Here is a 26283-nt window from a genome sequence, read left to right as displayed (position 1 = left end):
AATTTTAGTCTTAAAGGGGCCAGCGTGCTGCAATGAATGCGCTGCATCCTCCCAGCACCAAAGAAGCTTTACAGCAGGTAGCTGAATGCATTCTACAAAGCAGGTTGTATACCCTATATATATATATAGGGTCCCTTGTGAGGGCAGCATACCTAAGTGAGGCTTTGGAACCAGTCCAGTGTACACCAGATGCCACACACCAGGAACCCACTGCTCACTATCACTGTGTTTCTTCACAAATCAGAGCTACTTTGTCATCAAACAAATCCTCCATAGACACCAGCTCTGAGCCAGCTTGGCTCACTTGGGATTCAGGCAACGTCACAAAGACTTGGGAGCTGGGCCTCATCAAAAGAGATGATGTGTTCTGCTGCTCCTTGCTCTGACGTCTGAATCACCTGTGTGCAAGATGAACTGAGTCAGACACTGCACTGCTTTCCTTGTGGTCACTTTGCTATGCCCAGCTCCTGTAGTAACATTCAGCTTCACACCAGAGGACTGCAATTACAATAGGCTTGAGGCTAATGGTAAACTCCAAGCTCCAAATAACTGTGATGCAAAAAGAGAAAATAGAAGAACCATTTAAATATTTACCTCCACAAAATTGCTATGATTTAGCTCCATAAGCAGTCATAGACAATAAAGATACTATGATTACACACTAGAGGAATGGCAGCACAGGGAATCCCACACACTGGGCTCCTTCATGCAATGAGCTAATCCCCACTGATGGCTGAAATATTATGTTTGTTAATGGGAGTTGCAGTCTGCAAGAAAGAAAGCATGGAGAGGAAGGAATGAATGATGGTGGTGGAATCCAGGTGGGCTGTGGTGTTTGCCCTACCCGATTCAGACTGCAAGTGTTGCAACATCTTCCTTAAGCCCTCTTGCAAGCCAGCCTTGCACTAGCACAGAGCACGCCAACCTTAGAGCACTCTGGGCTTAAGGGCTTATGTCCTGGATGCCTCTAATCAAGAGTGCAGAAAGAGGTGACAGCTACCACAAAGTGTATATGGGAAAGAAAAAGAGGGTTGAAAGGGGAGGGCTGCAAGACAGAGCGGTCTCTACCTGTACAATATGGGCTGTGGCGGCTTGGGCCTCTGTGAAGACCACGTTGGGATGCTCGGTGTTGCAGTGCCCCTCCAGCTCACCCTGGGAGGTGAAGAGCTCCATGCAGAGCCCACAGGTGAAGGTGCACTCTGCCTGCTTGAAGTGCTCAGTGGTGACATGGTGCTGCAGGGCCCCTGGGAAGAGGAAGGAGGCTGAGCAGTACAAGCAGTGAAATGGCTGTGACCCTGGGGAAGATGTGCCCTTCTGAGCCTAAGGTGCAATGGCCAGTGCCAGCCCGAGGGCATGGGGAGCTGCAAATGACCAAGATGTGCAGGGATGAAACCCACTGGGGACTCACTGCATGGGTTCAGTTCCTTGTTTCCCCCATGCTGATGTCTCTTAACTGGTACTTAGCTCTCATTTCTATACAGTACAGTATTACAGGCTGCCACTGAGCCACAAGAAATGTGAGCAACAGCAGAGGTAACACACCTGAGTGCCAGCACTTCACATGGACCTGCAGGAGCGCCAGTGTGGGAAACTGCTCCTTGCACATCTCACAGTCATGGAACAATCTGCAAACAAGATCATGAAGAGAAAAGTGTGCACCAAAGGTCTTCAACAAGAGAAGATCCAATCCAGTGCTTCCAGATTAGGGTTTTTTTGTTAACATTTCAGCAACACCACATCTGCATACAGACAAAGGGAGCACCTTTGGAGACAGGGTGGGAGAAGAAGAAGCCAAGAGCAACTGAGCTGCAAGCTGCTGAGATGAGACTTACCTCCTGCTATGGGATACAAAGAATTTACTGTGATTTGCAAGTAAACAGAATGAACAAACTTGTCATGTAAGAGTTAGTGCTACATCTCTGCCAGCAGTCAGCACATGCTGTTGCTGGCTAAGAAATGGGCTGTTACCTGAGTGCTCTGCTTTGACGGTGAGCAGCAGTGCTGGAGGTTTTGTCACAGGAGCTGCACTACAAGGAGAACTTGGAGGAGCGGTGATTCTGAGCTGCAAAGACACCAGGGTGATGGGTCCGGTTGTGATACCATAACCCTGACAAGTGCTGCAATGATAAGGACCAAACTGTGGTTACAACCCAAAGCTGCTCCATGAGTATTATGACAGCAAGAAGCTGTGCATGGAAAGAAATAGTAAAAGCAGGGCTATGCTCAGCAGATACAAAACACCAGCCAGATCCACACACCTTCCCACAGGACAATGGCCAACACCACACTTCTCCATTACCCCCTGAAGAGCTGAACACTGCAGAATTCCTCGTCCCCATTTCACTCATTGCAGGTCTCCTTACAAATGCCTTGTAGGAATGTGCTCCCACGCACACTCCCACTGAAGCATGCCATTCACCATATGAGTATTTTTATTCCTATAGTTCTTGGCAGCTAGAAATGTAGGTGAAACAGACTCCTGAGGGTCTGCACAGGCAAGTACACAGTCCTCTGCAATCACGGCCCATCTGTCTCCACCTTCCCTATAGTTTCTGCCTCCTATGTGTGATTTTTCAACTCTTCTGATGACACTCAGTGCACATGGCCAGGAAAGGCAACAGCACTCTGGACTAAATCCTTACTGCCCCAGCTCACCTGGTTAAGCTTTGTTGCAGATGTCACTGCTGAAGGGCTTTCCTCCGACATGGGTCACCACGTGGCGCTTCAGGAGGGATGGGGCACTGAAGACTTTGAAGCAGTTGGGACAGGGATAAAGAATACAGGATTCAGGATGCAGGAACAGGGTAAGGGGAAACAGCTTTAAGCTAAAACAGGGGTTTAGGTCAGCTTCTAAGAGAAAAATTCACTGAAGAGAGCAGTGAGGACCTGGCACTGCTGTCCAGGTGCCCCATCCCTGGAGGTGATCAAGGCAACCTGATCTGCTGGGGGACAACCAGCCCACAGGATGGGCTTTAAGGTCCCTTCCAACCCAAGCCACTCTATGATTCTGCAAGACTACAGACTACACAGGCTTTCCTGGGGCAGTAAGATCAATTCAACACTAAGTTGAAAAGGTCTTAGAGGAAATCACACCTGCACACAGAGTATTCAATTAGCAGAGACCTTGAGTGTCTGGAGGTATTATACGTTGGCGTGTCTCACATTCAAAACTAATTGCCCAACTGCCTGACACTCACGCAACATTGTAATGCTTGAGCATATTAATTACAAACACAGTGACACATCCTCTGCAGTCATGAGCTGAAAATGGCATGGCTAAGCCCTGCCTGTGGAAGGGGCTGAGCGTAGGAGTTGATGTGAAACATTATAGGAAATTCAGCCAGGAGGGATGGGAGAAGGCAGGTGGTCCAGAGGGAGGCAGCCACATTACAGGACTTTAGATGTGAAGGGACAGAGCAGAGTTACCCAGCAGAAAAACAGGCAGAGAAAGAGGAAGATCCCATTAACAGAAGGGCAACCCAGTGCCAGCTCCCACAGCCCTGACAGAAGCAACTCCTGCTTGTTTCACTCAGCACAGAGGTCCCCATCCCCACAGACATAGAGCACATAGAGCTGGGCATGGGGAGGGCAGGGAGCTTCCACACCTCTCGCTGGCCCTGCTAAGCCAGCCACAGAACTGGAACAGCTCAATTATTTTTGGAGGCTTTTAAATTTACCAGTAGCCCCACTTTTCCTTGATGAGCCATGTGGAAAACCAATTAGGGAAGAACTAATCAGAAAGCAGTTGTGCTCAGTGGGGCAGGAGAAACAAGCTGAGCTGCATTTCCCACACGTGGCACTCACAGAGCTGCAGGGAGGAGAAGATTACAGATTATCATTTTATTATGTCGTCCAGGTTTCCCCAGTGTGTGCACAGGGCCCAAGAACAAACACCCCTTTCCCCCCTGCTATCACCAACCCTACCTGAAGCATGAGCAAACTCTCAGCCACATATGTCACACATCACAAGAAGACACCACTTCTTCTTGGCCATCCCCACCACCCCATAGACCTCCAGCTGATGCAGCTCCATCTGTACTGATATGACTTCAGTGCATTTCTTACACTGGATTTGCTTCCCTCTGGCCACCCAACAACGTTTCACGTGCACATTCAGGCAGCAGTAGAAGTGGAAGCTTTTCTCACAGGCTTTGTAGATGAAATTCTTCTTGGAAGACGCTTTCTTTTGCAGTTCCTTCAGTTCCTTGATTGCAGCACTTCCTGCCTTGTCCTCTTCTTTGTCCAGAGCTTCCATTTAGGATTCACTGTTCAACTTCCACTTCCTGATTCCAGGTTTCTCTCCACTTCCCTCAGTCAAGAACCCTGTGTAAAAAGCAACTCCTGCTTGAGAGGTGACCAGACCTGAGTACCAGATCCCTGGCCTTCCATCTCCTCAATGCTCCTAAGTAACAAGTCACCCCCATGTGGCAAGAATGTGCATGCAAGAGATGCTCAGCGGACATCTGACCAACACTACAGTGTCACACAGCCCTGCCCAAAAGTGGTCATGGTAAATCATGGTACAAAGTATGGAGTATGGTACCCACGTGTGCCAGGGGTTCAATTAGATGTCAGAGCAACAGGCAGATTTTTCAAGGAGCTCATTCTTCTTCCCCTGGCAAGAAGAGAAATAGCTGTTGTTTCTAAGGGTCTGTCACCAGCTCAGACACGTTATGTTGGCCTCATGCTGAAATGGTTGTAGATCTGAGCCTCGGGTATGACGTTATGCCACAGGTCAGCCATTGCAGTGGATATCTAGCCACTAAAATCACAAGAAATTATCAGGAATACTTTCCAAACACAGACTCTTTTAAAGAAAACACACAGTCTTGTGACAACCCTTTCAAGTCTTCTGGTTAGGGCCCTGGGGTATTTTAAATCACTCATTACATTCATTTCTTTCAAAATCTGATGTTTTTCTGAATCCCTGTAATGCCATCATCTCAAAATGCACAAGGTTCTCAATCTACAGAAGAGACCCACATGGAATATACATATGGAAGAAATCAAAATACAAAACAGATATATTTGGCTCCTTTGTTATAATGAGAACCATGCGATTCTGTGGTCATGGAAACCACTGCAGATTTATTTTGCCAACACACAGGAAATTCAGCCCGTATTTGCAAAACTTCATTTCTACCCTCCTCATTATGGGAAGAGCTTGGCAAAGTTTTCTCCCTGCACAGTGATACAAGCCGAAACTTCCAACCAACCAGAAACCAGTTGACATATTCCTGACTCAGAAATGTTAAGATGTCAAGTGGTGACCCATCAGCCCCTGAATATGCCAAGGGAATAAAACAGACTGTAAGACTGTTGTGTAGTTTGTCCTCCTCTGTCAGGACAGCAATACACTCTTCACCCCTAAGGTCTCTTCCTTCATCCCTATAACCAACACTGACAGTTTTTTTTTATTTAAGTAAACAAGAGTCTTGAAATGTTGAACATCAGAAATGGATGAATGTGGATGAAGATACGCATGCTAAAGAAGCCAGAACTGGATATGCCTGGAAGTGCCACAACAGCAGAAGCATAATCTGAATGAGACTGAAGTGAGCAAGTCTGCCATAGACTCCATTGGGCCAAGCTTATGGTGCTTGTCTCTTAAGCCTGTGATAGTGTTGCTCAGGATCACAGGGATGGACAGTCCAGAGTACTTCAAGAACTAATGAAGATACAGTGTGCTGGAATATGGCTCTAGGATAGTTACAGGCAAGCCTTCAGCCTACACAACAGCCGAAGACTGTTATAAGGGCAGGGAGAGCTCACCTTCATGGTGAAAAACATCAAGGAGTGGCCCTCTATGTGAGCACCTGATGGTCATTAGAATGGTTGCTGACAAGCATGGGGACACAAGCAAAACTTTTACAGGAGAGAATGAGTTTTGCTTGCAGATTCTCTGATTTCAGGAGCTGTTTCAGCTTCTGTGTCTCAACTGTGTTTTTTAAACTCAAGATTATGCATAAGAAAACCCAATTATCCGCAGTTCTTGACATTTCTGAAATCTGAACATTAGGCATACCTTGACAAATAAGATCTCCTAAGAAATGACTCTAAAAAGTCCTGGAAAGCAGCTCAGTAGTGAAGTGATAGCTGCAACAGCTAAATCTTGTCTTTGCAAGCATCAGCTGAAGCATTAAGAGTGCTTCAAGCCACAGAAGTGAGGAAAAACAAATAGACTTCATAACATACCTCCATCAGAGAAACCAACTTGTTATTCTGATGATGTTGAATGAGGTTGAGGATGGATGCAGATTCCTCCACAGGAAGTCCTGTTGCTTTCCAAGTCGCTCAGCTCACCTACATTAGGTATCAGAGATATCTCTTCTTCCTTTTTTTGGTGAAGATGTAAAAAACTATAGCTTACCAATGGAAATGCAAACCGTGTGCATCTCTTTGGGGCACATATGCTCTTCAGAAACATAAGATTTTCTGCGTTTTAAGTAGAAGCTCACATTCCTGAAACACGAGACCCTCAGTCACATTCACATTTCACGCTGAGAGCCACATGGCTACTGATCCACAACGCCACCTGCAACACTCAGGGCTGTTAAGCTGTGATATCAGAGCTGAGGAAATCGGTCTTAAAAATAAGATATGGAACATCAGTGCAAAGATCAGCAGATGCCAAAAAGGGACTGGTGACCAGCAATGCTCCTCCAATCGATTCATACAAAATACATTTTTTTGCCAAGGAGATACCATTTTCCCAGTACTTTTGTATTTGATGTTGTTTCTTGTTTGCTTATGTCTCAGCCTCTCCTTGGCTTGAAGCCCTGAAAAGACTGTAACAGCAGTCTATTCTCTTTGATATTGGTGCCAGGGAAGCAGGCATCTGCCAGAGCAATTTAGCTGACTCCCCAGGTCCCTCACTGGTAAGCACTGCAAGGTGTCCAGCAGCTAAGGTGGACTGCATCTTCAAAGACATGCGTGTTTTCTGTTGGCTTATCTTCTAGAGCCACCAGGGCATCAGTCCTGGCACATCCCACAGCCAGTTAGGGTTAAGACAAGTGAAAGAAGTGACTGGAGCTTCAGCAGGGGACAGAGAAGGAATGGCAGATGAGAAGGAATCACCTTTTATCTGGAAATCCTCATCAGAGCCATGACTGGGCAAAAATGGCAGCCAGATTGGCAGCAGTTCTTACAGAGGGGAAAAACTAGGTTTGAACTGGGCATAAATACTGGATCTACAGTACAGGACATTTCTCAGGGAGACCATTTATGCTAAGAAAGTTCTATAAGCAGTAACCTAGTCCTTGATTCCTTCTATGCATGCATCCAATCCCATCTACCACCCTAACAACTTTTCCCTATTGCTCAGGAACAGAGGCAGGCTGATGAATGGCCACTCCGGGCATACAAGGAACATTTGCTTTGCCCATCACTGACAAACATGAAATGATGGCAAGAGTCAAAGCCAGTAGGCTGGCGTTTATCCATAAAGACCAGTTATGGTCCCGACCCAAATTTTCAAACCAACTTTCCCTATAAAAAGGCAAGGTGCTTAATAACAGGTTGCTTATTCTAACTAGCCAGTAATCTGTGAGTATTTCCATGCCGTGTCTATGCTAAGCAGCTCTGGCACCACAAGTAAATGGGGATGGACTGAGCTGAATCAGCATCCACGCTCAGATAAAAAACACACTGAGTACATCCCATCGGACTGTGCAGCCCAAAACATCTGTACTTGGATGCACTGGGAAATGCAGTGACATAAAAACATATGTGAGAAGACAGAAGAAGCAAGCCACATTTGCATCCTTTTCAACAGAATGCAAACCTGCAGTTGCCTTTCTGTCTCTCTGTTATCTTTTTCATTAAAGCACTGAATCCTGTTAAGCATTTTTCCTTCAAATGACTGATGCAGAGACACAGTTCAGCTCAGCTGGAAATAATTCCATAGCTCAGGGCAGGGTCTCATACACTGTTATTGATATGCATTTGTTTCTGAAGTTCAGGAAATTGCTATCTGCATATGCTCCACTCATACCTTTGTCAAACTGCTACAGTACATAACACTCACCTACTGCTGTGGGACTCTCCTGTGGGATCATTTGCTCTGGAAAATGTACATATAGCAAAACCAAATTAAGACACAATGAGACAATTAACTCAGGGAATAGTCTGGGACTACAAAGCACGACATCACTGTCATTCTTTCAGGAGACAAGTGCACTTGGATGTGAGCTTTTCACAATCAGCCTGTGAAGTATGTGCACATACAGCAAGTCAGCACATTATAGCACCAGGATGCTGCTGTCTGCTACCAATCAAACTCCCCCAAACTCACAGTGCTATACGTAACCAACCACAGAAGGATGAAAGTCTGTGCATTCCTTACCCACATGCCCTAGATCCTGCATCACCAGCTGCAAGTCTGAGAAAGACTCATGGACACTGCACAGCAGCTGACAGATCTTGATGGCTGGGACAGACTTCTCTTGTGCTGTACTCAAAGCTGCTTTCAAGGAGGCCTCTGAGCTTTCCTTTTGAGCAGAAATACTCAGCAGCTGGAGAAGTAAAAAGAAGAAAATACCATGAGACAGAAAATTTGGGCTGTAAAGGGTCAGGATGGTCTGGGAATGAGGACAGTTTCCCTTTTTCAGCTTCATCTTTCCAAACAAGTCTTCACCCTTCCACTGATGTATGAGTATGAGCAGCGAGAATTTCTGGATTAAAACAAGTTACAAGAAATCAATACTCAGACTTTCTGATTTGGTATTAGTTTACTTAAAACCACTTCCATCAAGAGAGATTCTCAATGCCTTACAGCACTGAGTTTACCTAACCTGTAAATCTGCCCCTCATGCATAACATTCTCTAAAATGCAAACTATGCTGGCTCCTTATGGGGGGTATGCACTGCGTCACCCCTTCATACCTCTTTCACTGCTTCTTTGAGTCCTGCTTCCCCTGGAGCCAAGGCCTCCAGGTTTGCTCTCTGCCTAATGGCCTCTGAGATGAGCTCGCTGTGCTGTAGGATGATCTCAATGGCTGAGCTTTCACTGGTGGCAACTGAAGAGGAAAATAAGAAGTATTTAAAAACCCAATATGAAAAACTCGATAAACAAGGAGAACCAAAACGTAGCTTTACATAGCTAAAGGTGATCTGTGAACAGCAAGAGTCCTTCCTTTATGGAGCAGGAAACAAGGAGCAGCTCCAGGCAAACTCTGGTTACATTCATTGCCTCACAGAGATCCAGCCTAAAACACAGCAACCTGGCAGACCTCACTTCTCATTGTTTGTACAACACTGGGTGAGAAGATCAGGTTTTCCAAAGCACATTATTATTGAATGAGATGCTAACAACCTCAAAAGGTGGGCACAAGTGTCCCAACACACAGGATTTCTTCTCTCCCCCTAATTCAAGATATCCCTTCTTGACATTTTGCAGAGTGATGCTTCATCCAAGGATATCACATGAAAAGGAGTCACATGTATCATGCACCAAAAGTGCTGATTTCTCTGTACTGAGCACAGAGGCAATGGAGTTCAGATGTAGATATCTATCCTACAAACATCTGACCACAGGCAAGTGAATCTCAGCTTCATGTATGGACAGATGCACAGCCTCCCTCCCATCCACCCCAAACTCATTAATTTTCATGAGATTTCAGCAACTGTGCAGGGAGGGGGGGGGCACAGGTTATGTTTTCAAGTAGGGAAATGCAATGACAGATTCCCACAGCTGGCAGGGAAACTCAAAGCCAGAGGCCAGGGCTCTGGGGAGGACAGGGGAGAGGCTGCTCACAGACCTACAGTTTAACCCATGTTTTCAGTCTGACAGGCCTTCAGCTGCTTCTTAGCACACAATGGCAGCCAAAGCAAACCTCAAAAGGTTTGCTCACAGCAAAACCTTATGGCCTTCGTAACACACAGAGCCACAAACAAAGTAGTGGCATTTGTGGATGAAAGTGTTTTTCCAGAGTATAACCAATGGGCTGCTTCAAAAAAGACACAAGGTTTTGAGATTCAATGGAAAAAAAAAAAAGTATTTCCAGACACCAAAGGAAGGAGTATGAAAGGGTCTGTGAAACTTGCAGCATGGGTGAGGAAGGAGTTATAAAGTCCATTCTGCCAGCAGTGGGAAAAGTGCAGGAGACTGAGGCTATTACCTGCTTGGAAAAAAAGCTCTGCGCCCGGTTCTTTCTGGATCTCCTCCATCAGCACGTTCAGTGGCAGCTCGGGCTCTTGCACAGCCAACAGCAGCTGCCAGACCACAGAAACAGAGATTGCTCCTCCAGCGCTGCAGACACGAGTGAGACGAAGCCACCTGAGCCGGTCTCGCACTTCACAATCTGTTCAATTGCCTTCAAAAGATCGTCAGTGAGGTGCTAATGAGTGACTTCATCCATCTGCCCAGGATGGCCCTAGCCAAGGCCATGGTTTGCCCCAGCCTTCCCTTACTCCTGCCCTGCTTGAGACCTGGCTCACAATAAAACCCATGCCCAACCTTTTGCTGAAATGCATTGGACACTTCCTTGCTTCATCTCTCCTCAGTCCCTAGATCAGCCATTCTTCCTTGCCCATCTTCACCTTCATGCACACAACTGCTTTGTTCCCATTATCTGATGCTCAGGAGGAATCTTTAAATTGAATCCTGATGGAGGACTGTTCCAAAACCAAGCCACGACAACCAGTAAATCAAGTCCTTGTGACACCTTGCTCCCAGTATCAGCTTTAACACGCAGATAGGAGACTGCTTACCTCTGTGTCAGCAGGAGCTAGGCTCTGTGCAGCAGAAATCCCACACAGCAGTGTCTGGGTGTCTGTGAGGTGCTCTACTAACCTTTCTTGGTATCGTCTCAGCAGTTGGGCTCCATAATCCTCCAAACTCCATTTGGCTGAATGCAAGTGAAGGAATAAGAACAGCTCAACTGCAGCACCTTCTCAAAGGGCTTCAAGAGCTACAGGGGGCTTGAAAATATCAAGGTAGTCAGATCTCCCTTGTCATAGATGATTTGGGATGGAAGGGATTTCAGAGATCATCTAGTTCTAAGACAATTGCCATGGGCTGCCAACCACTTACTCTCAAGACCCTTGGTTTGCAGCCACGTAGAGTGGGTAAATGTGTGGTTTTATACGTCTAGACAACACCTCAAGATGTTTTTCAGTCTATTCTGATGCCCTGGTAGCAAGAAGTTCCCACTAACTCTTAACTTCAGTTTCATTGAAAGCATTTTTTACTTTAGTCTTAGATCCACTCCACCGCGAAGGAGCTCTGCAGCACACTCTGTCTCAGCAGTGTGCAACTATTAAACACAGCAACATTTTGCAAACACCCATATGGTCCAACATAATCAAGAACTGAGTGGGCTGAGTCGTCGTTGGTTGAAAATGTTAAGGGAACACAAACCAGACTTGCAATTGCAAAATAGCAGTTAACACCCTCTTATCTCTATTATGCACACAAAAAAAAATACAACTTTAGCCTAATATATCTAATTCCAGATTAGTAAGAGACATAGTAACTTCAGGATTGTGCTGTTACTCAGTAGACATCACAGCAGCAGAACGCAATGGACTAATTCAAGGAAGAGGGATAGACTTTACCCAGGATAATGAAAAGATTTGGGACAGTATGCTATGTATCCAAAATAATCTATGATTATTTGCATGCTTAGGATTTTTTTAATCACTTTGGTTCAGCAAACAGAAAGTTCAATTACACACAATAGATACAAGTAGGTGGAAAAAAAAAAAAAAAATAGTCTTTGGGACCCAGAATACATACAGTGCAAAGTAAGAAGATAAAGCTCTCCCAGGTGGTGAAGGGAGCAATGGCAATCTGTGGAATAATCAATGGATGATTTTGAGCTTAGATGAAAAACTCCCCAGACAAAGACTTTCTGGAGGCAGCGTAGTTGCTCCTTGGTGAAGTTAAGAGAATCTCATTTAGCTCTGTAAGGTTTGACTGGCATGCACTCTCAATGGATCAGGGCACAGATAACAAATAAAAAGAGAGGCAGTGGGTACCCCAGCTCCAGAGATGTTCAGGTCAGGCTGGAGGGGCTCTGAGCACTGATGGAGCCACAAGTATCCCTATTCTTTGCAGGGGGTTGGACCTGATGGCCTTTAATGGTTCATTCCAACTCAAATGATCCCATATTTTATATTTCTCCCCTTCTCCTATCGAAATGTTGCTGATTTTATTACACAGATTCAAGCTGCTGCAAACGCACTCAGCTCTGCTGTGAACTCCATGTAAGTCTGTTAGCACCACAGCACAGGACAGCAAAGGCGGCCGTTGGCGGCTTATATCATTCCCTCCCTCTTCATTTTCATGATAAGAAATATTTGTGCTACTGTTTGTTCAAGCTGCAATTTGAGGAGATTCAACTCTATGTAATTAAGGAATGCTCCTCCTTGGAATGGGTATTACCACTAGATAATTAAGCATGTTGGGAGTCTGGTGTTTCAAGAAAGCAATCGTGCTTAACAAATGACAAAGCAAATTGCCTGTCGGGAATGTTTGCTACAGAGGAAGTTATCAGCAATATGAGTGCAGTTTTGCTTTCTATTAAAGAATAATTTACATTTCACTGCATATTAATTTAGTTTTTAATTTTTTAGTAACTTTCGAGCCAGTGAAATTTGCTAGTCTATCTGAATTGCTCAGATCTGTGCCTAAACCCACTCAGACTTGGAAAGCTGTTCCACAAGCAGAAAGATGAGGACTCCAAGTCCTGGCAGCACCACAGGCAAGCAATAAAAACCAACCCCACACCAGCAACAAGGGGACCAGCACTCCAAGATAAGGATGTCTAATGGGGCCACTGAATGTGGGACACGCAGAAGATTACAAATTAATGACCATAATAGAATCATTAAGGTTGGAAAAGACCACTAAGGTTATCCAGTCCCACCCCAATCCACACCCATCATGCTCACTAACCACATCCCTCATGCCAAATCTCCAAAGTTCTTGAACACCTCCAGGGATGGTGATTTCACCACCTCCCTGGGCAGCCCGTTCCAATACCTCATCACTCTTCCTGAGAATAAATTTCACCTATTTTTTCCTAAAATCCAACTTGAATCTCCCCCGATGCAACTTCCATTGCAATGCATTGGGCTGTTTTCTAGCCTAGCCCTCTCAAACCAGTGGTCCCAGATCTGTTTTGTTTGCATAAAATGGGCATCCTATTCCCCTGATGTGAAATCAGGATTACAAAAGCACATTGAGGTACAAAAAACTATCCAGGCTTCCCAGAAATTCCCTTCACTAAGCCCCCATACATGTGAATTTAATGTAGCCATCATTTTTTCTTTTGCTATCAGAGATGCTTGCTTTTACCTCCACGTTGTAAAGGAAAAGATGGAGACCGGGGAATGATGCCTTCACAGCCCTCAAAAGCTTGACCAAACTTTCAGCTGAAAGGAAGAGTTTTCTCCTCTTCCACCTTCTTGAACAGATTGTCCATGGCTTCCCTCTGGGATTTGCCCTCACAGCAATTCAAAACTACCTGCAACAAAGAAGAAACTTTTATCACTTCCTTCAAATTCTCAGATCTAAATAACGCTAAAGAAACAGGGACAGCATCACAGTGCAACAAATCCATATCCACTGTTTAGATTGGTTATCAGGAAGCATTTCTTTATGGAGGTGATAAAGCATTGGAAGGGGCTGCCCAAGGAAGTGGCAGATGTCCCAACCCTGGGATTAATTAAGAGATGTGTGGATGTGGTACCAGGAGACACAGTTTAGTGGTGAGGCTCAGTGGGTCATTTGGATGGTTAGACTTGAATGTCTTTTCCAACCCTAGATGATTCTGTGACTTGGCACCTTGAAAACTACCCCAGTGGGTTCTTACACCAAGTCTACATCTTGGAAATGTCTGATGAACAGAAAACATTTCCTCAAAGGAACCAAGAAAAAAAAAAAACACTCAAAGACAAGGTTCAAAACAATTCTTCATTGAATATTTTTAGCAAAGACTTTCTAAATTGGCAGTCTCTTTTCCCTCGTTTCCCCTCGTTTTTTCTGCTTGTCAGTTGAAGACAAGCAGACAAAAAAAAAAGGAGACTCGTTAAATAAACACACTATTAATTGAATGATTATTTGTATGACAAGTCCATGTGAGACACCTCATCTGTGAGATATAATCACTGTAGTTGGAGTATGCTGTAGTAGCAGCTCCCCAGCACAACCAGTCTTTATGGGGAAAAGACAGACAGTTTATGGGGAATGGGAGGGGATCATAGAAGTGTACACACACAGGCAGAAACTTGGTAGGTCCACAGCCCCGTTAATAAAATTAGTAATATCTGTCCTAAAACAAGTTATATTTTTGCTCCCTTTCCTCAGGTTGGAAAGCTCGTTCACAATCTCATTCCCCAGACGACTCCTCTAATTTTCAGCTTAAATTTATTCATGGCCAGTGTATACCCACTTGTTCATCTGCCAACATTATCTTTTAGCTTAAAAAGATCTTCTAAACTCTGTTTACCCTATTCTTCTCTCCAATTTCTTTATAAAAGCAGGATCATATTCCCTCTCAGTCTTCATTTCACTTGTCTAAATAAGGCAACTTCTCTCGTAAAATAGCTTCTCCACTCCCTCGATCTTAACAACTTCAATACAAATTCATCTTTTCTGGAAGAAGACAAGAACTGAATGCAGTATTTCAGACCAGGTTTTAGTCTTAGTTCTTGTTACCACACCTGAATTTGCACCCTTCCATCACATTCTGTTCTCACTGCTCATCTCTCCAGCCATGTTATCCTTCTCCCACTTGCAGATCCTCCCCCACATAGAAGAAAGCTCGTGGCTTTGCTCATCACCAAGTCTTCCTACCACATTTTGATGTTCTTTGTGTCAACTGCATTAGTGATAACATTAATCGAGTACCAAGAAACCTGCTGGTAACCTTGCTTCAACATGTCAATCCTGCCTTCAGCACAACCTGTAGTTATCTCCCAATAAGCTATATCCTCTTTTTAATATCAAGATTTCCTTTGCTTTAACAATTTCCCCGCATGAAATTCAAACGCTTTGCTCAAGTCTAGATTGAGGCAGAAAACCCCATTTTTATCTCATCAAATAAAGATTCCAGGTCAGGCAGAAACAATTTACTCCAACACCCTTGCTGCATTTTATTCCATTTCTTTGATTACATGCAGTGCTTCAATTACACAAGCCTTCCAGCCTGTCCCAGCGCATATTCCTGTGCAGCCATAGATCTGGCTGCCTGGATCACTGCTTCCCTCTTCCTACATGTATGTCCTGGTCACCAATTGTAGGGGCTACTCCTAGCTTGGAAAACCCAGTCATAAACCTTGCCACTACTCTCACAGCCATGTGAGGCACGGGTTAGCTTCTCCAGCCTGCTGGATGATTAGCTGGTTGCCCTTATGCCTTGTGAGTTGTGGTTTCAGTTCAGCTGCAGGAAATTTCCATTCCCATATCTTTATTAGAGCTCTCCTGCATTCGTCCCTCAGTTCAGACACAAGATTGTGGGTCATCTCCTCTCTCTATCTTCTTTTTTTCCACTTGATCGAACAATTGTTCTCTTCTTGACTCAACATATACTGCGACGTCCAGCAGCCTGATGAACTGCAAGGCCCCTTTCTTACAGACATTTTCAGACCTCTGAAGCAAACTCCTTCGTCTGTAGGCCATTGCAGCCATCCTGCAGCTTCTCCACTTGGTCTAATACTCTTCAAGTTATTTATTCCATCAGGTCTGCAACTTCTTGTACAAATTCTCCTCTTTTGTTGAGGAAACAAACTTCAGACAGTTCTCGTACCTTTAACATGAAAGAAAGAAATCCAACAGCTCCTCCTGAGCTCTTATGAGTACCTGAACTCATTAATTAGTTTCTCTCATTTTGAGAAATCTGTGCTTTCATAGGAAAAAAAATCCGTTAGTGAATCTGCTGGCATATTCTCCCATTTAATTCACACTGAGATGACCCCTGATCACTCATTTTGAAGTCATCTTTTCAGAGAAGACAAGAGGGATGCAAGAACAGCATCTTTATGAAGAGTTCAGACTACAACCTGTTGCCATTCCCAGACAAGTTTCTGTGCTGCATTCCAGCAGGACCAGAACAGACGGCCCTGGCTGTGAAATTGAGATTCTTTTTGACCACATTTGAGTGGGACAGTAAGAAACAGCCCCCAAGTGTGTTTGCAGGCAGTTCTCTGCATTCCTCAGTACGCCCAGTTAGGATTGCTCTTACAATGGCAAAGTATCTTTGTTTGCATTGCCATTAATAAGCCCTAGCAAGTTGCTCTTGCTCATGTGCAGAAAGAAAGGATAGATGTTATCACCAGCTACTGTGCTGCTCCAGGTTCAGGGCTGCACTGAGCAGCCCTGAAACATGGGAGTGCTTGATCCTATCTCTGCCAGCCCAGAGCTCTTATGTTGTTCAGTAAGATGAAACCTACAGAGGTGGCTGATGACTCCATGTTCCCTTCCCCAGTACCACAGCTGAGATATGCCACAGTCCTGCTGTTTCATCAAGTCAACTTTTGAATTAATTATGCACATTTCCTGTTGTCCAAAGGGGAAAAAAAAACAGCATAAACAAATAAAGGAGATCTTAAAGAAATAAAAAACGACACCGAAGGATCCCTGCCCCTCAGGTCAGTCAACATATGGCAATTTCTGCCTTACTGTCCTGAGCCTCACCTCCCAGTGTACAGCTATGCACCCAGTCTCACTGAGGTCCCCTGCAAATCCATCTGTTATTTGTCAGCAACCTGCAAGCTAAAACAAGAGCATGTTTGTGCTTGAGAACCCATAGAGAAGGATTTTGTATTCAGAGCAGGGTTTGGAGGCTCTGCAGCAAACAGTGTGGGAGCAGAGAGCAACCAAAAAGCATGAGAAGAAATACTGAATAACACTACCCCTGCAACAAGGCAGAAGCCCTGTGAATGCCAGAGTCTATGATCACGCAATTGAAGACCAGATGCTATGCCCAAGGGTCAGAATTATGGCACCCCTGGGTGCCCCTAGTACCTTCTTTGACCCTCCTATAAGCTGTGGCCATACTCCAGGCTGCCCCGTGCTGGAAACCTCATCAGGGATTGAGTGCAAGGAAGCAAGACAAAAATCAAGGCACTTACAAGAAAAGCAAAGGTTTTCAACCATCTTGCTGTGGCTCTGGTCAGGCTCACTCAGACAGAAAGCAGACATCGTTCATGCCACAGAGCACAACAGTGCTTTCCTCTTGCTATAATCCTATGTCAAGGGAACTAACCGATGTGACAAAGTAGGACATCTACATCAGGTCTGCAAGCTGTGTACTGAACGCAGCATGCTAAGACACCTGCAAGTTTCAGCTGTGCAGGCAGGGTGTAGGCAGCTCCCCTCAAAACACAGAAGAAAGCAGGTTGTGCACAATGTTGGGTTGATGTTTTCTTTTTTTCCCTCCCTTTACGGCTTCTGCAAATCTGCATTCATAATGCAATTGCTTGTGGGAAAGCTGTAGTCCTCCACACCAACTGCTGCACTCAAGTCTGCCCAGAGTTAAAAAAGGAGAGAACCTGAGAGTCAGCTAAAGGCAAGCAGATGAGTGAACCTACAAGGATATAACTGGTGTGCAGGAAGCACATGATTTTAATGGTCCTGATGAAAGCAAACTGAATTACAGAGCCTTCTTCAGACTCACAAAAAGAGACTATGAGAAACCAGCTGCCTCCCTTGCCCCAGTCTCTGCACCTGAGACAACTAGCATAAGCAGTCCATGCTGCTCAGAGAGAAATCACCAGGTGAGGCTGGAGCATCACTGGGCAAACCGTGTGGAAAGACAGATCCTGGCATACCCACACATACAACCCTCACCCACAGAGCTTCCCTTATCTCAGATTTGTTACCCGCTTATCCGTGGCAGTCAGGAATCCCTCTTCTGCTGCCTCCAAGAACTCTACGATGGGGCTCAGCTGTGTCACGCTCTGGATTAGCTCCTCCTTGCATCCCAGCAAACGAGCGGTCAGCATCTCTCCCTCTTCTGTGCTCTCTGGGGAGAAAAGGATTCAGAAGCACAAGAGAAGAAACAAGTCAGTCTGAAGGAACTGACAGGCTCCTGAAGTGAGTGAGACTCTGTGAAAGATCTAAGTGAATAGCAAAGCTCATCCCAAGCACAAGCAGCAGAGAAAAACCACTTTACGATTCTCTTTAAACTCAATGAAAGGAAAACGTCTCATTTATCTAACAGAGCACAAAGCCATAAAGCAAGCTGGAGGTTAACACCAGGTTTGCAAGGCCACTGCTTTGTGTCAGACTCGAGTAAGAAAGGAGCTTTCAATCCCGAGGCTCAGCTGTGCTCCAGCCCATACTGGCTGTGCAGCCATCGATCCAACCCTGCAGGCAGCGATAGGGAGAGCCCTGCACTGCCTGCACCCCACTGCTGTGGAGCAGAAACACTCCAGGATCTTGGCCAGCACACAATAAGGCTCCCACATATGAGTAAGGATACAAGCTCTGAACAAATGTGAGAGCACCGCAGCCTGCTAGGGGGACACAAATAGTCTTCTGAAGCTTTGCCTGTAAGGTTACCCACCCACTTTGCCAAAAGCTGTGCCCCATTCTCTACACCTGTTTGCTGTAGGACTTCTCCACTGCCCTGCTCCCTCTCCAGCAAGGCCGCTCTCAGCTTGGGATTCACTTCTTGAAACAGCTTCAATAAAGACACAAGGGTCTGAGCATCCAGAGTGTGAGCATCCTTCACTTCGCCCAACAGCTTTGTGAACACTGACTGTTCCCCCACCTCTGCCAGACAGGTGAGCACAACCTAAAACAGGCAAACACAGGAAAGGTTTAGTAACAGAGACTACAAAATCCACTCCTGTGACCCCACACGGCAACCAGAGGCAAACACGCCTGCAGAGTGATGGAAATAAAAGGAAAAGAAAGAAGCTGGAACTCTTGCTCCCATTTCCCTGGAGCCCTTTAGCGCTGTAAATATTGCCCCTAAAGACATGCACTCCCCAGCTCTCCACCAGAGATGCCAGCCTTTCAGAGCAGGCATCCTTTATTAGAGACTCCAGGGATGCTATAAAAGTACCTTTGAAGTGGAGAGCTTAGCCCAGCTCCCGAGATAACGGCCATTTTCTGCTGTCATTGTCATTTTTATTTCTATGATAAAAAGACTGAATGTAACTGCTTGAGGCCGCACCAGGGGGATGGTGGACTTGCTTTTTCTAGCAGGTGTAAATGCTCACATATTAGGGCAGCGTGACAGTGCGATGACCTATTGCAAAGAGCATCCGCAGAGGGGGAGCTGCAGGAGCCCCAGCACTTACCCTCTAACAGCATTTTTCCTGCAAAACGGAGAGACATGGACATGAAGGGCTCTGTTATAAAGGAAAAAGGCCTTAATTACAATTAAAATCAGCACAGAACAACTACCCAGAGCATCAGTTAACATCCCTTCCTCGGCGCACGGTTTTCATTAGAGGAACTGAGTTTTGAGAAACAGCTCTGCTATTTATAGTTTATTTCTGGAAGACCTTTCCTCAGACACACTGCTCAGTGGGAACAACAGCCTTTTAGCATTGTTTAGAAGGAGTGCACAGTGCATTTTAGACTTACTTTGAAGCAGTAACAATTCCCAGAGAACCTGGAAGAGCTGGAGAAATACCGAAATTATCTGGAACAGCAGATTCCACTTAGTCACAAGGCGTCTATGCATTATAGTCTCATCCATTAGGTTTTTACTGTGTGAGATATTTGCAAAACCCTTCGTAGTCACATTAGTACACAGCAGCAGACATTCACCTTCCAGACCCTCCCACCTTCCCAACTGTTACAGAGTGAGCCCTCCTAAATAGCTCCAGAGCAACACAAGCACCTCAAGTGGTAGGAGGGATCTTTAACAGATAGAGTGCACTGGTTCCTCTTGTGTTGCTTTGAAAAACTCACACGAGCATACCAGAACAAGGGAATAGTTTAGCCAGCTTTGCCACCATTAAAACAAGCAAAAAACACAAGCTGGCACTTCTCATCAGGATGCAGGAGGCGAAAGGAAAACTTTGATGCTGCATCCAGAAATTCCTGCAGCTGCAAATGAAGGACAGCAATAATTGGAGGGGCCCATATGCAATGGAAATGCTCTGCAAGCAGTGACACTTATTCTGCACTAGAGAATCAACACTCCCCACTTCATCTGAAACCAGAAGCAGAGGGAACAAATGAGCTGTGCAATGATTTGAATTGAGTTTCTCTAAGAAAGCACAGGAAGATAAGACTTGACACCAGCAAAGCTCTTCTACGCTTCCCCAAATTACTGCAATTTCAGACTCGTTCTCATTTCCAAGCAGGTTTCATCCAGGCCAGAACCAAATTAGATAGGAATAGTTTATGCGAGTTACACAGAGAGACTTCAGAACAAAAAAACAACTCCCCCCCCCCAAAAAAAAATCACATCTCCCTAAATAGAAAACCAACTTACAAGGGTACGTCTGCATTTTTCAACCCAGGGAGCAAAAAACAGCAGCAAACTTAAAGAAAACTCTGACAAAAGCAAAGCCACTAACCTCAGTGTCAAAAGAAACCAACCCACAATTTCACCAACACCCACTGGATGTAGTAGGAAATAAGGCAGTGACACCTAAGGGGAGCAAAGCACAACCTTTTACTCTGTGGGGCTGATGGTAACGAGGCACCCATTGATGGGTGAGCAAAGGAACAGAAAGAATGACATCCAAGTCAAAGTCCCACTGAAACCTGAGGAGCTGGAGCAGCCTCAGCTTCAACAGGCAGGCTGGCAACATCCCCACTAACACTCCAAGCTCCAGTGCTGTGCCTGCCTGGGCTTTGTTGTCAAAAACTGCTTGCTGATAGAAACAGTGCACCCACAAAGGAGTTGTGAGCAGAAGGATGTGCACAGGGGACTGGAGCTCTGCTTTGCAGCATGGCAAACACTCCCCACCAGGGTGCTCAGCATGAAGAAAAGGCAGCTCTTTGCATCGCATGGTTGCACCCACAGCCACCTCACTGTCTTCCAAACTAGCTTTCACTTACACTAAGGTGCCTGAGGGACTTCAAGCAAATAAGTAGTGAAATAAAAAGGAAATTTAAAAAGAAATCCATTGACTTTTTTTCCACTGCCACAATTTCAGCCCTTTTTACACATCCTGAGCTGCACTCTTGTCAGCTAAACTTGCACTTTAAGCATGACTTTGAAACACACCACTGTGTTTCCCCAAAGAAAACACCAGGCCCTTACGGAAAAAAGCTACACCCTCTGCTGGAAGCAGAGCTTAGAGTCATGCCGGTGCCGACAGATGCTGCTTATCCCAGCAGGGAGCTCAGAGAGCGACAGAATGGGCTGAGCTGAGAGTTTTCTCCTAAGCCCTTACTTAGAATGGGCTGCAATCCCCCTCCTCTCCCCACTGCCTTTGGGGCTAACACTTTTCATGCTTGTTGCAGCAGAGAAGTGATTTTTTTTTCTGCGAGGCTTAAAGAAAATCCATTTCTCATTTATTCAGCATTTATTTATAGCTACAGAAAAATTGCCCAGGTGCTGTTCTGCAGTCAGATACTCACACTGCCTCTGAACTCTCCCTGTTTGGTTCCTACGGCTACAGCTCATTTGGGAGCAAAACTGGCAGGGCACATGGCATAGATGGGCCCACCGACCCCATCTGCCATGCATTTGCAGTGCTGGAGACACAAGAAGCATTGCAGTTACTACAAAGCAACAGTAAATAGGGCTGTTTAACCATAGCAGAAGCAAGGCAGCGTGCATGCCGGGCTGTGAGTGCTGTGCTGTGCAGATTGCACTCGTGGGTAAGGAGGGCACGCTGGCACAGGCAGCACTTGTCTGCATTGTGAGGGCTCAGCACTCTTGCTGGGGCACTGCTCCGGTTGCAGCACCAATTGCCCACGTGTAGAGTTGGAACAACTCTAAACCTGACAGTTTTCTAATCTGGAAGACAAATGAACACACAAAAACATAATCCTTTGGAGGCATGCTGAGAGCAACATGCTCACAGGTGCTTGTCAGTCTGGCCAGGCTTGGGCTTGCTACACAGCCACGAATTAGGACCCACATCTCACCTCTCAGAGCCTCGGCTAAGTTCAACAATGTCAAAGGGGCCAGCTGCTAAGGGAGCAAAGATTTCCAACCCATCAACATTCAAAGGCTTATCAGAAAATAAATCTGTACTCCTTGACTTGAGGGAATTCTCCTACCTGCTGCCACACATCTTTTTTCTAATAAACACGTTGGCTTCAGTTTTCCTCAGCAAAAAGATGTCTTGGCTTCACGCAGTTATGCTGGTACAACAGGGTCCAGGTGATTCAAACCCAGATGGCTTCCCACCCAGTAAGCTTGTAAGATCTAGAGATCTCAGCCCCCTAATCCAGGGAACAGGACCTCCCTGCTTTTAAAGCCTTGTACGATGGTTGGTAGCTATTGTTCAGAGTCCAGAATATCCCTTTTAGCATCAACCGAATGCTACACTCGAACACCTTCCAACAATAACCTGAGCATCACTCATCTGCAACGACAGCTTTTCAAGTTGAATGCCACCAGAAGCACGATGAGACAGCAGGCCAGCATGCCCTCTATCCATCCCCATCCACAACGCTCCTTGTGAGCAGCCTGCACAACACAGAGCAGAGCAGCTGCTCTGCAGCAAGCCTTCACCACGGGCACAGGAAATCTATTTTGGGATCCCATGTGTCAGTCATTCCCATCTTGATACAGTTCCCAAAGCAAATGCCACAAACAGGAGGAGTGCTGGAGCTCTCCTAGCACAGGGAAGATGTCTTTGGAGCAGGACATGCACTTCCTCACCTACATGCACAGATGCTGCTTGGGTGCATCGTTCAGGTGAGCACAATCTTCCCTTCCAACAACAAAGCACCACAGCCCCAGTTTCCCCTTGAAAAGATTTCCTGAACAGGGACAGAACTATTCTAGCCCTCAGCAGGGTGGGGAAGAAAAGACTTGTATTATTTATCCAATAAACACACCTACCTCCCTTTGAGAGGCATCAATTTCTCTGCACTCTTCTAGTCTTCTCAGCACGGCTTGGGCATCAGAAAGGGCCTCTGAGAAAACACTTTCATATCGAAGAAAGAAATCCAGTTTACAGCTTTTGCTCTGTGCTGCTGTGTGAGAGAAACAAGATGAGTTATTTGCTAATTGAAGGGATTCACAGAAAGCGGGGATGTGATTGAAAAGCATCAGTTTGTAACCAGCACATTGGCTGTAACATGGAAACTGTGACTCACAAATCCCTTCTAAAGATATCACACAGCCTGGAGGAAAAACCAACAGTTTATTTAACACAAGTTATAAATGGAACATTTATCTTAAATCCAGTGCAGCCTCTGTTTCCCTCTCATGCTGAACATGAGTTTAAAAGATAAGTAGCATTAGCAGGCAACTATGTTCACTTACTGCTATAAAGATTGAATTACAAACCTCATGTGCTGCATTAACACAGATCCCACTATACATGAGATGCAATAGATAAGATATTCATCTATACAAAGATGAATAGATAAGAAAAGTTTTGCTCAATATAGCTCTGGTAAAGTGCTAAAAGCAAAACAACCACAAAGGCTAAAGGATAGCATTGCACTGTGCCAAAGGAAGAAAGTCCCTACAGAAAAGGGGCACACATCAGTGCTGTTACCAACCCAAGGCACATTAAAAAGATGAAACACAGAGGAAAAGATCCCCCGTGACATAAAATAAATGTAAAGCAACTCGGGTGTATATCACTGAGTTGCAATTCTGTCAAGGCTCACCTAAACCACTTCCTTTCTTCTTCAGGGGCTCAGCAGGCTCAACTTCAACACAGTGACCACACTGTGCAGGCAGGCTGGGCAGCACAAGAGCCTGAATCCTCTCGGAGAGACCCCAAGCTGCTCAGCATCACATCCTGGCAAAGCCAGGTGTGATTCACAGTCTGCACCTGCTCAGGAGGAGAAATATCTGCTTCCATCTCTGCTCCTCCAGGGCCAGAAGCGTGCAGGGCATCTGTTTCTCCTTCAGCAGCAGGTTTTTCGGATTGGGGCAGGTTATCAGTTTCAGTACTGCTTCCAGATGACTCTGTTGTATGGGCAGAGACTTCTACCTGATCCTGAGTTGAACAGCTGATGAGGTCTCTCAGGAGGGTTTTGCAGCTAACAGCCACATCAAACATCTGCAGGCTATCTGACACAGAGATGACTTTGGTGAAGTTGTGTTTCCCCATTGGGAGCTTGCAAACTCCTCAGGTGTCACCACAGAAACATTGATGGAAATGGGGTCTGTGCTGTCCAACAAAGATTTAAAAAGCATGCTGGCAGCAGCTAAGACAACCTTGTGTGCTCTGAAGTGGACAGTCCCAATAAAGATGGAATTGCAGAACTGCTGCTCTTTGCAGAGTGTACAGCTGCTGCAGCAGCTGCTTGCTGTAGCTGGGAAGTTCCATGGCTCCTGGATCTAGTGGTTTTCTCTTGCTTTGGTCTTCTTTCCCACACTGCTTTCACAAGGTCCAGCTGAAGGAAAAACAAAGGATTCTGCTAGCAAAAGAAACAAAAAATCACTTTTCATGTGACACCTGCTGCAGTTTCCTATGCTGTAGTTTATGGTTAACTCTGATTCCCCAAATTCAGCATCTTGCCTGATACTGTTCAAACATAAATGCTTCAGAGATTGCTTAGGAGTGAATATTGAGTCCCAGGAGTTACAGACAGGAGAGATGCTCCCCGACACAACTCCTACCACAGAGCTCTAAGAAACATGAATGCTTTTCAGTGAGGCACCGCAGTGCCAGGCTTTGTCTGCATCCACAACTGGAGCTGATGCTGGATTCAGCAGTCAGTTTCTGAAAGGGCAGGTGGGGAACCAATGCAGGAAGACCTGCTCAGACTATCAAATGCAGAGGAAAATTGGAGGTGTTGATTTTGACCTACCAAACACTAAGTGAACTGATCGTACAGCACAGAGGCAGAGGCCCATAGGCCGAGTCTCGTCTACTACAGCATCTCTTTTCCTTTTGCTTCCTTCTTTGTTTCCTGTGTTGCTGTTGGGAGAGGGGAAAAGATGATAGGACATTCACCAGCAGAATTTTTATCAGCATGATATCTTGAGGGTTTTTTTTAATCTCTGCTAGACAAGATAAAGATGTTACTGTCACTTGTCTATACACTAGGATGCCTACCATGGATGCTGGCAATGATGCTGAAACAAAACAGCATGAGTGCTAAAGGAAGAGCACCTGGACATATATGACCTTCAATTGCTTAACACCCAGCATCCAACCCTCTCACAGAGAACGGAAATAATACTACCTACCACTGGGACATGAGTTTTAATGAGCTGATGTTCATACATCACCTCGAAGCACTGTCTCACCCATGCACTGGACTGGCCACCTGCACTTCGATCCCATTAAACGTAAGGGTTCTGTTATCCACCCACACTGCTGTAAATCACAGACAACCAAGTTGATATCAGCAGAGTTACTGGTGAATGTGGGAGAAGAAAGAGCCCCATTTCTTTTGCCAGGCTGAGTGTAATAGCAGTTTTAGTCCACCCACTCCTTGCCTGGAGTTGAAGAGCTTCCAGTATCTGAAATGAAATTGGGTCTGCTGGTTAAGAAATAATAGCTGCAGATCTTCCTACAAAAGGACAAGCAGGAAACATCAGTGCCCTGGAAGAAACGTCTTGTGCATAAAACCTCTCACTTCCACAGTTTGAAGCAGCAGCACCGTCTGCTCCCTCTGTTCCTGGCAAGGGTATTGAAGATATATTTGCCCATGACAACTCAAAACAGTAAAGCTCTGGGCAGCCTAATATCACCTTACCATCTTTATTATAATAGTTCAGAGCTATGCAAAATGTGTTCCGAGTAATTAGACCAAATATATCTGTACAAATACATTATATTTCCTTAATTATAGGGACCAAAATATCCAGTCCTGCCAAAGAGAATGATGATGGGTTGTGTTTTTTTTTTAACAGGGGGGTGATTGCCAAGACCATCGTCAAGGCAACTGCCTGCTACTTATAGCAGTCTTCAAGCTTTTATTCTGAGCTGAAGGCCAGAAGGGACCACCAGCAGCAATCTGACATCTCATCTGTCACTGCCTCCTAGATTTCTGGACTTAATACCTTGGGTTTGGCTGAAGTTGCTCTTCCAGAAAGGTGCCTATTCACGATAAGAAGTGATGTTTAGGATGAGCACCTTCCATTGTCATAGTGAGTCATTCTGACTGTTAAAATACATGCCTCATTTCTTACCTGAATTTGCCCGGCTTCATCTCCCAGCTGTCTTCTAAATGACTTTTGGGAGATTTGCCTGCAGAACTGGGCTGAACTTGGAATC

General features: G+C 45.4%; 1 protein-coding gene across 1 annotated transcript; it reads right to left on the bottom strand.

Moving 5' to 3' along the window:
• Window positions 1-7: 7 nt before the first annotated feature.
• Window positions 8-24399, bottom strand: ZBTB40 (zinc finger and BTB domain containing 40). Its single transcript, XM_085509899.1, is given in 21 exon segments — window positions 8-338; window positions 340-398; window positions 1069-1295; window positions 1543-1625; window positions 1969-2137; window positions 2656-2862; window positions 3844-4323; window positions 8345-8513; window positions 8884-9017; window positions 10119-10232; window positions 10235-10313; window positions 10711-10847; window positions 13261-13387; window positions 13389-13469; window positions 17827-17969; window positions 18548-18743; window positions 22938-23071; window positions 23717-23787; window positions 23789-24176; window positions 24179-24339; window positions 24341-24399. Coding segments are annotated over 21 exon segments (3321 nt in total). The 5' UTR covers window positions 24385-24399; the 3' UTR covers window positions 8-220.
• Between the last annotated feature and the right edge of the window lie 1884 nt (window positions 24400-26283).

This window comes from Coturnix japonica, chromosome 9, assembly GCF_054131305.1.
Source record: "Coturnix japonica strain WE chromosome 9, WE-NBRP24, whole genome shotgun sequence".
Taxonomy (NCBI): domain Eukaryota; kingdom Metazoa; phylum Chordata; class Aves; order Galliformes; family Phasianidae; genus Coturnix; species Coturnix japonica.
This window is presented reverse-complemented; position numbering and strand designations above follow the sequence as displayed.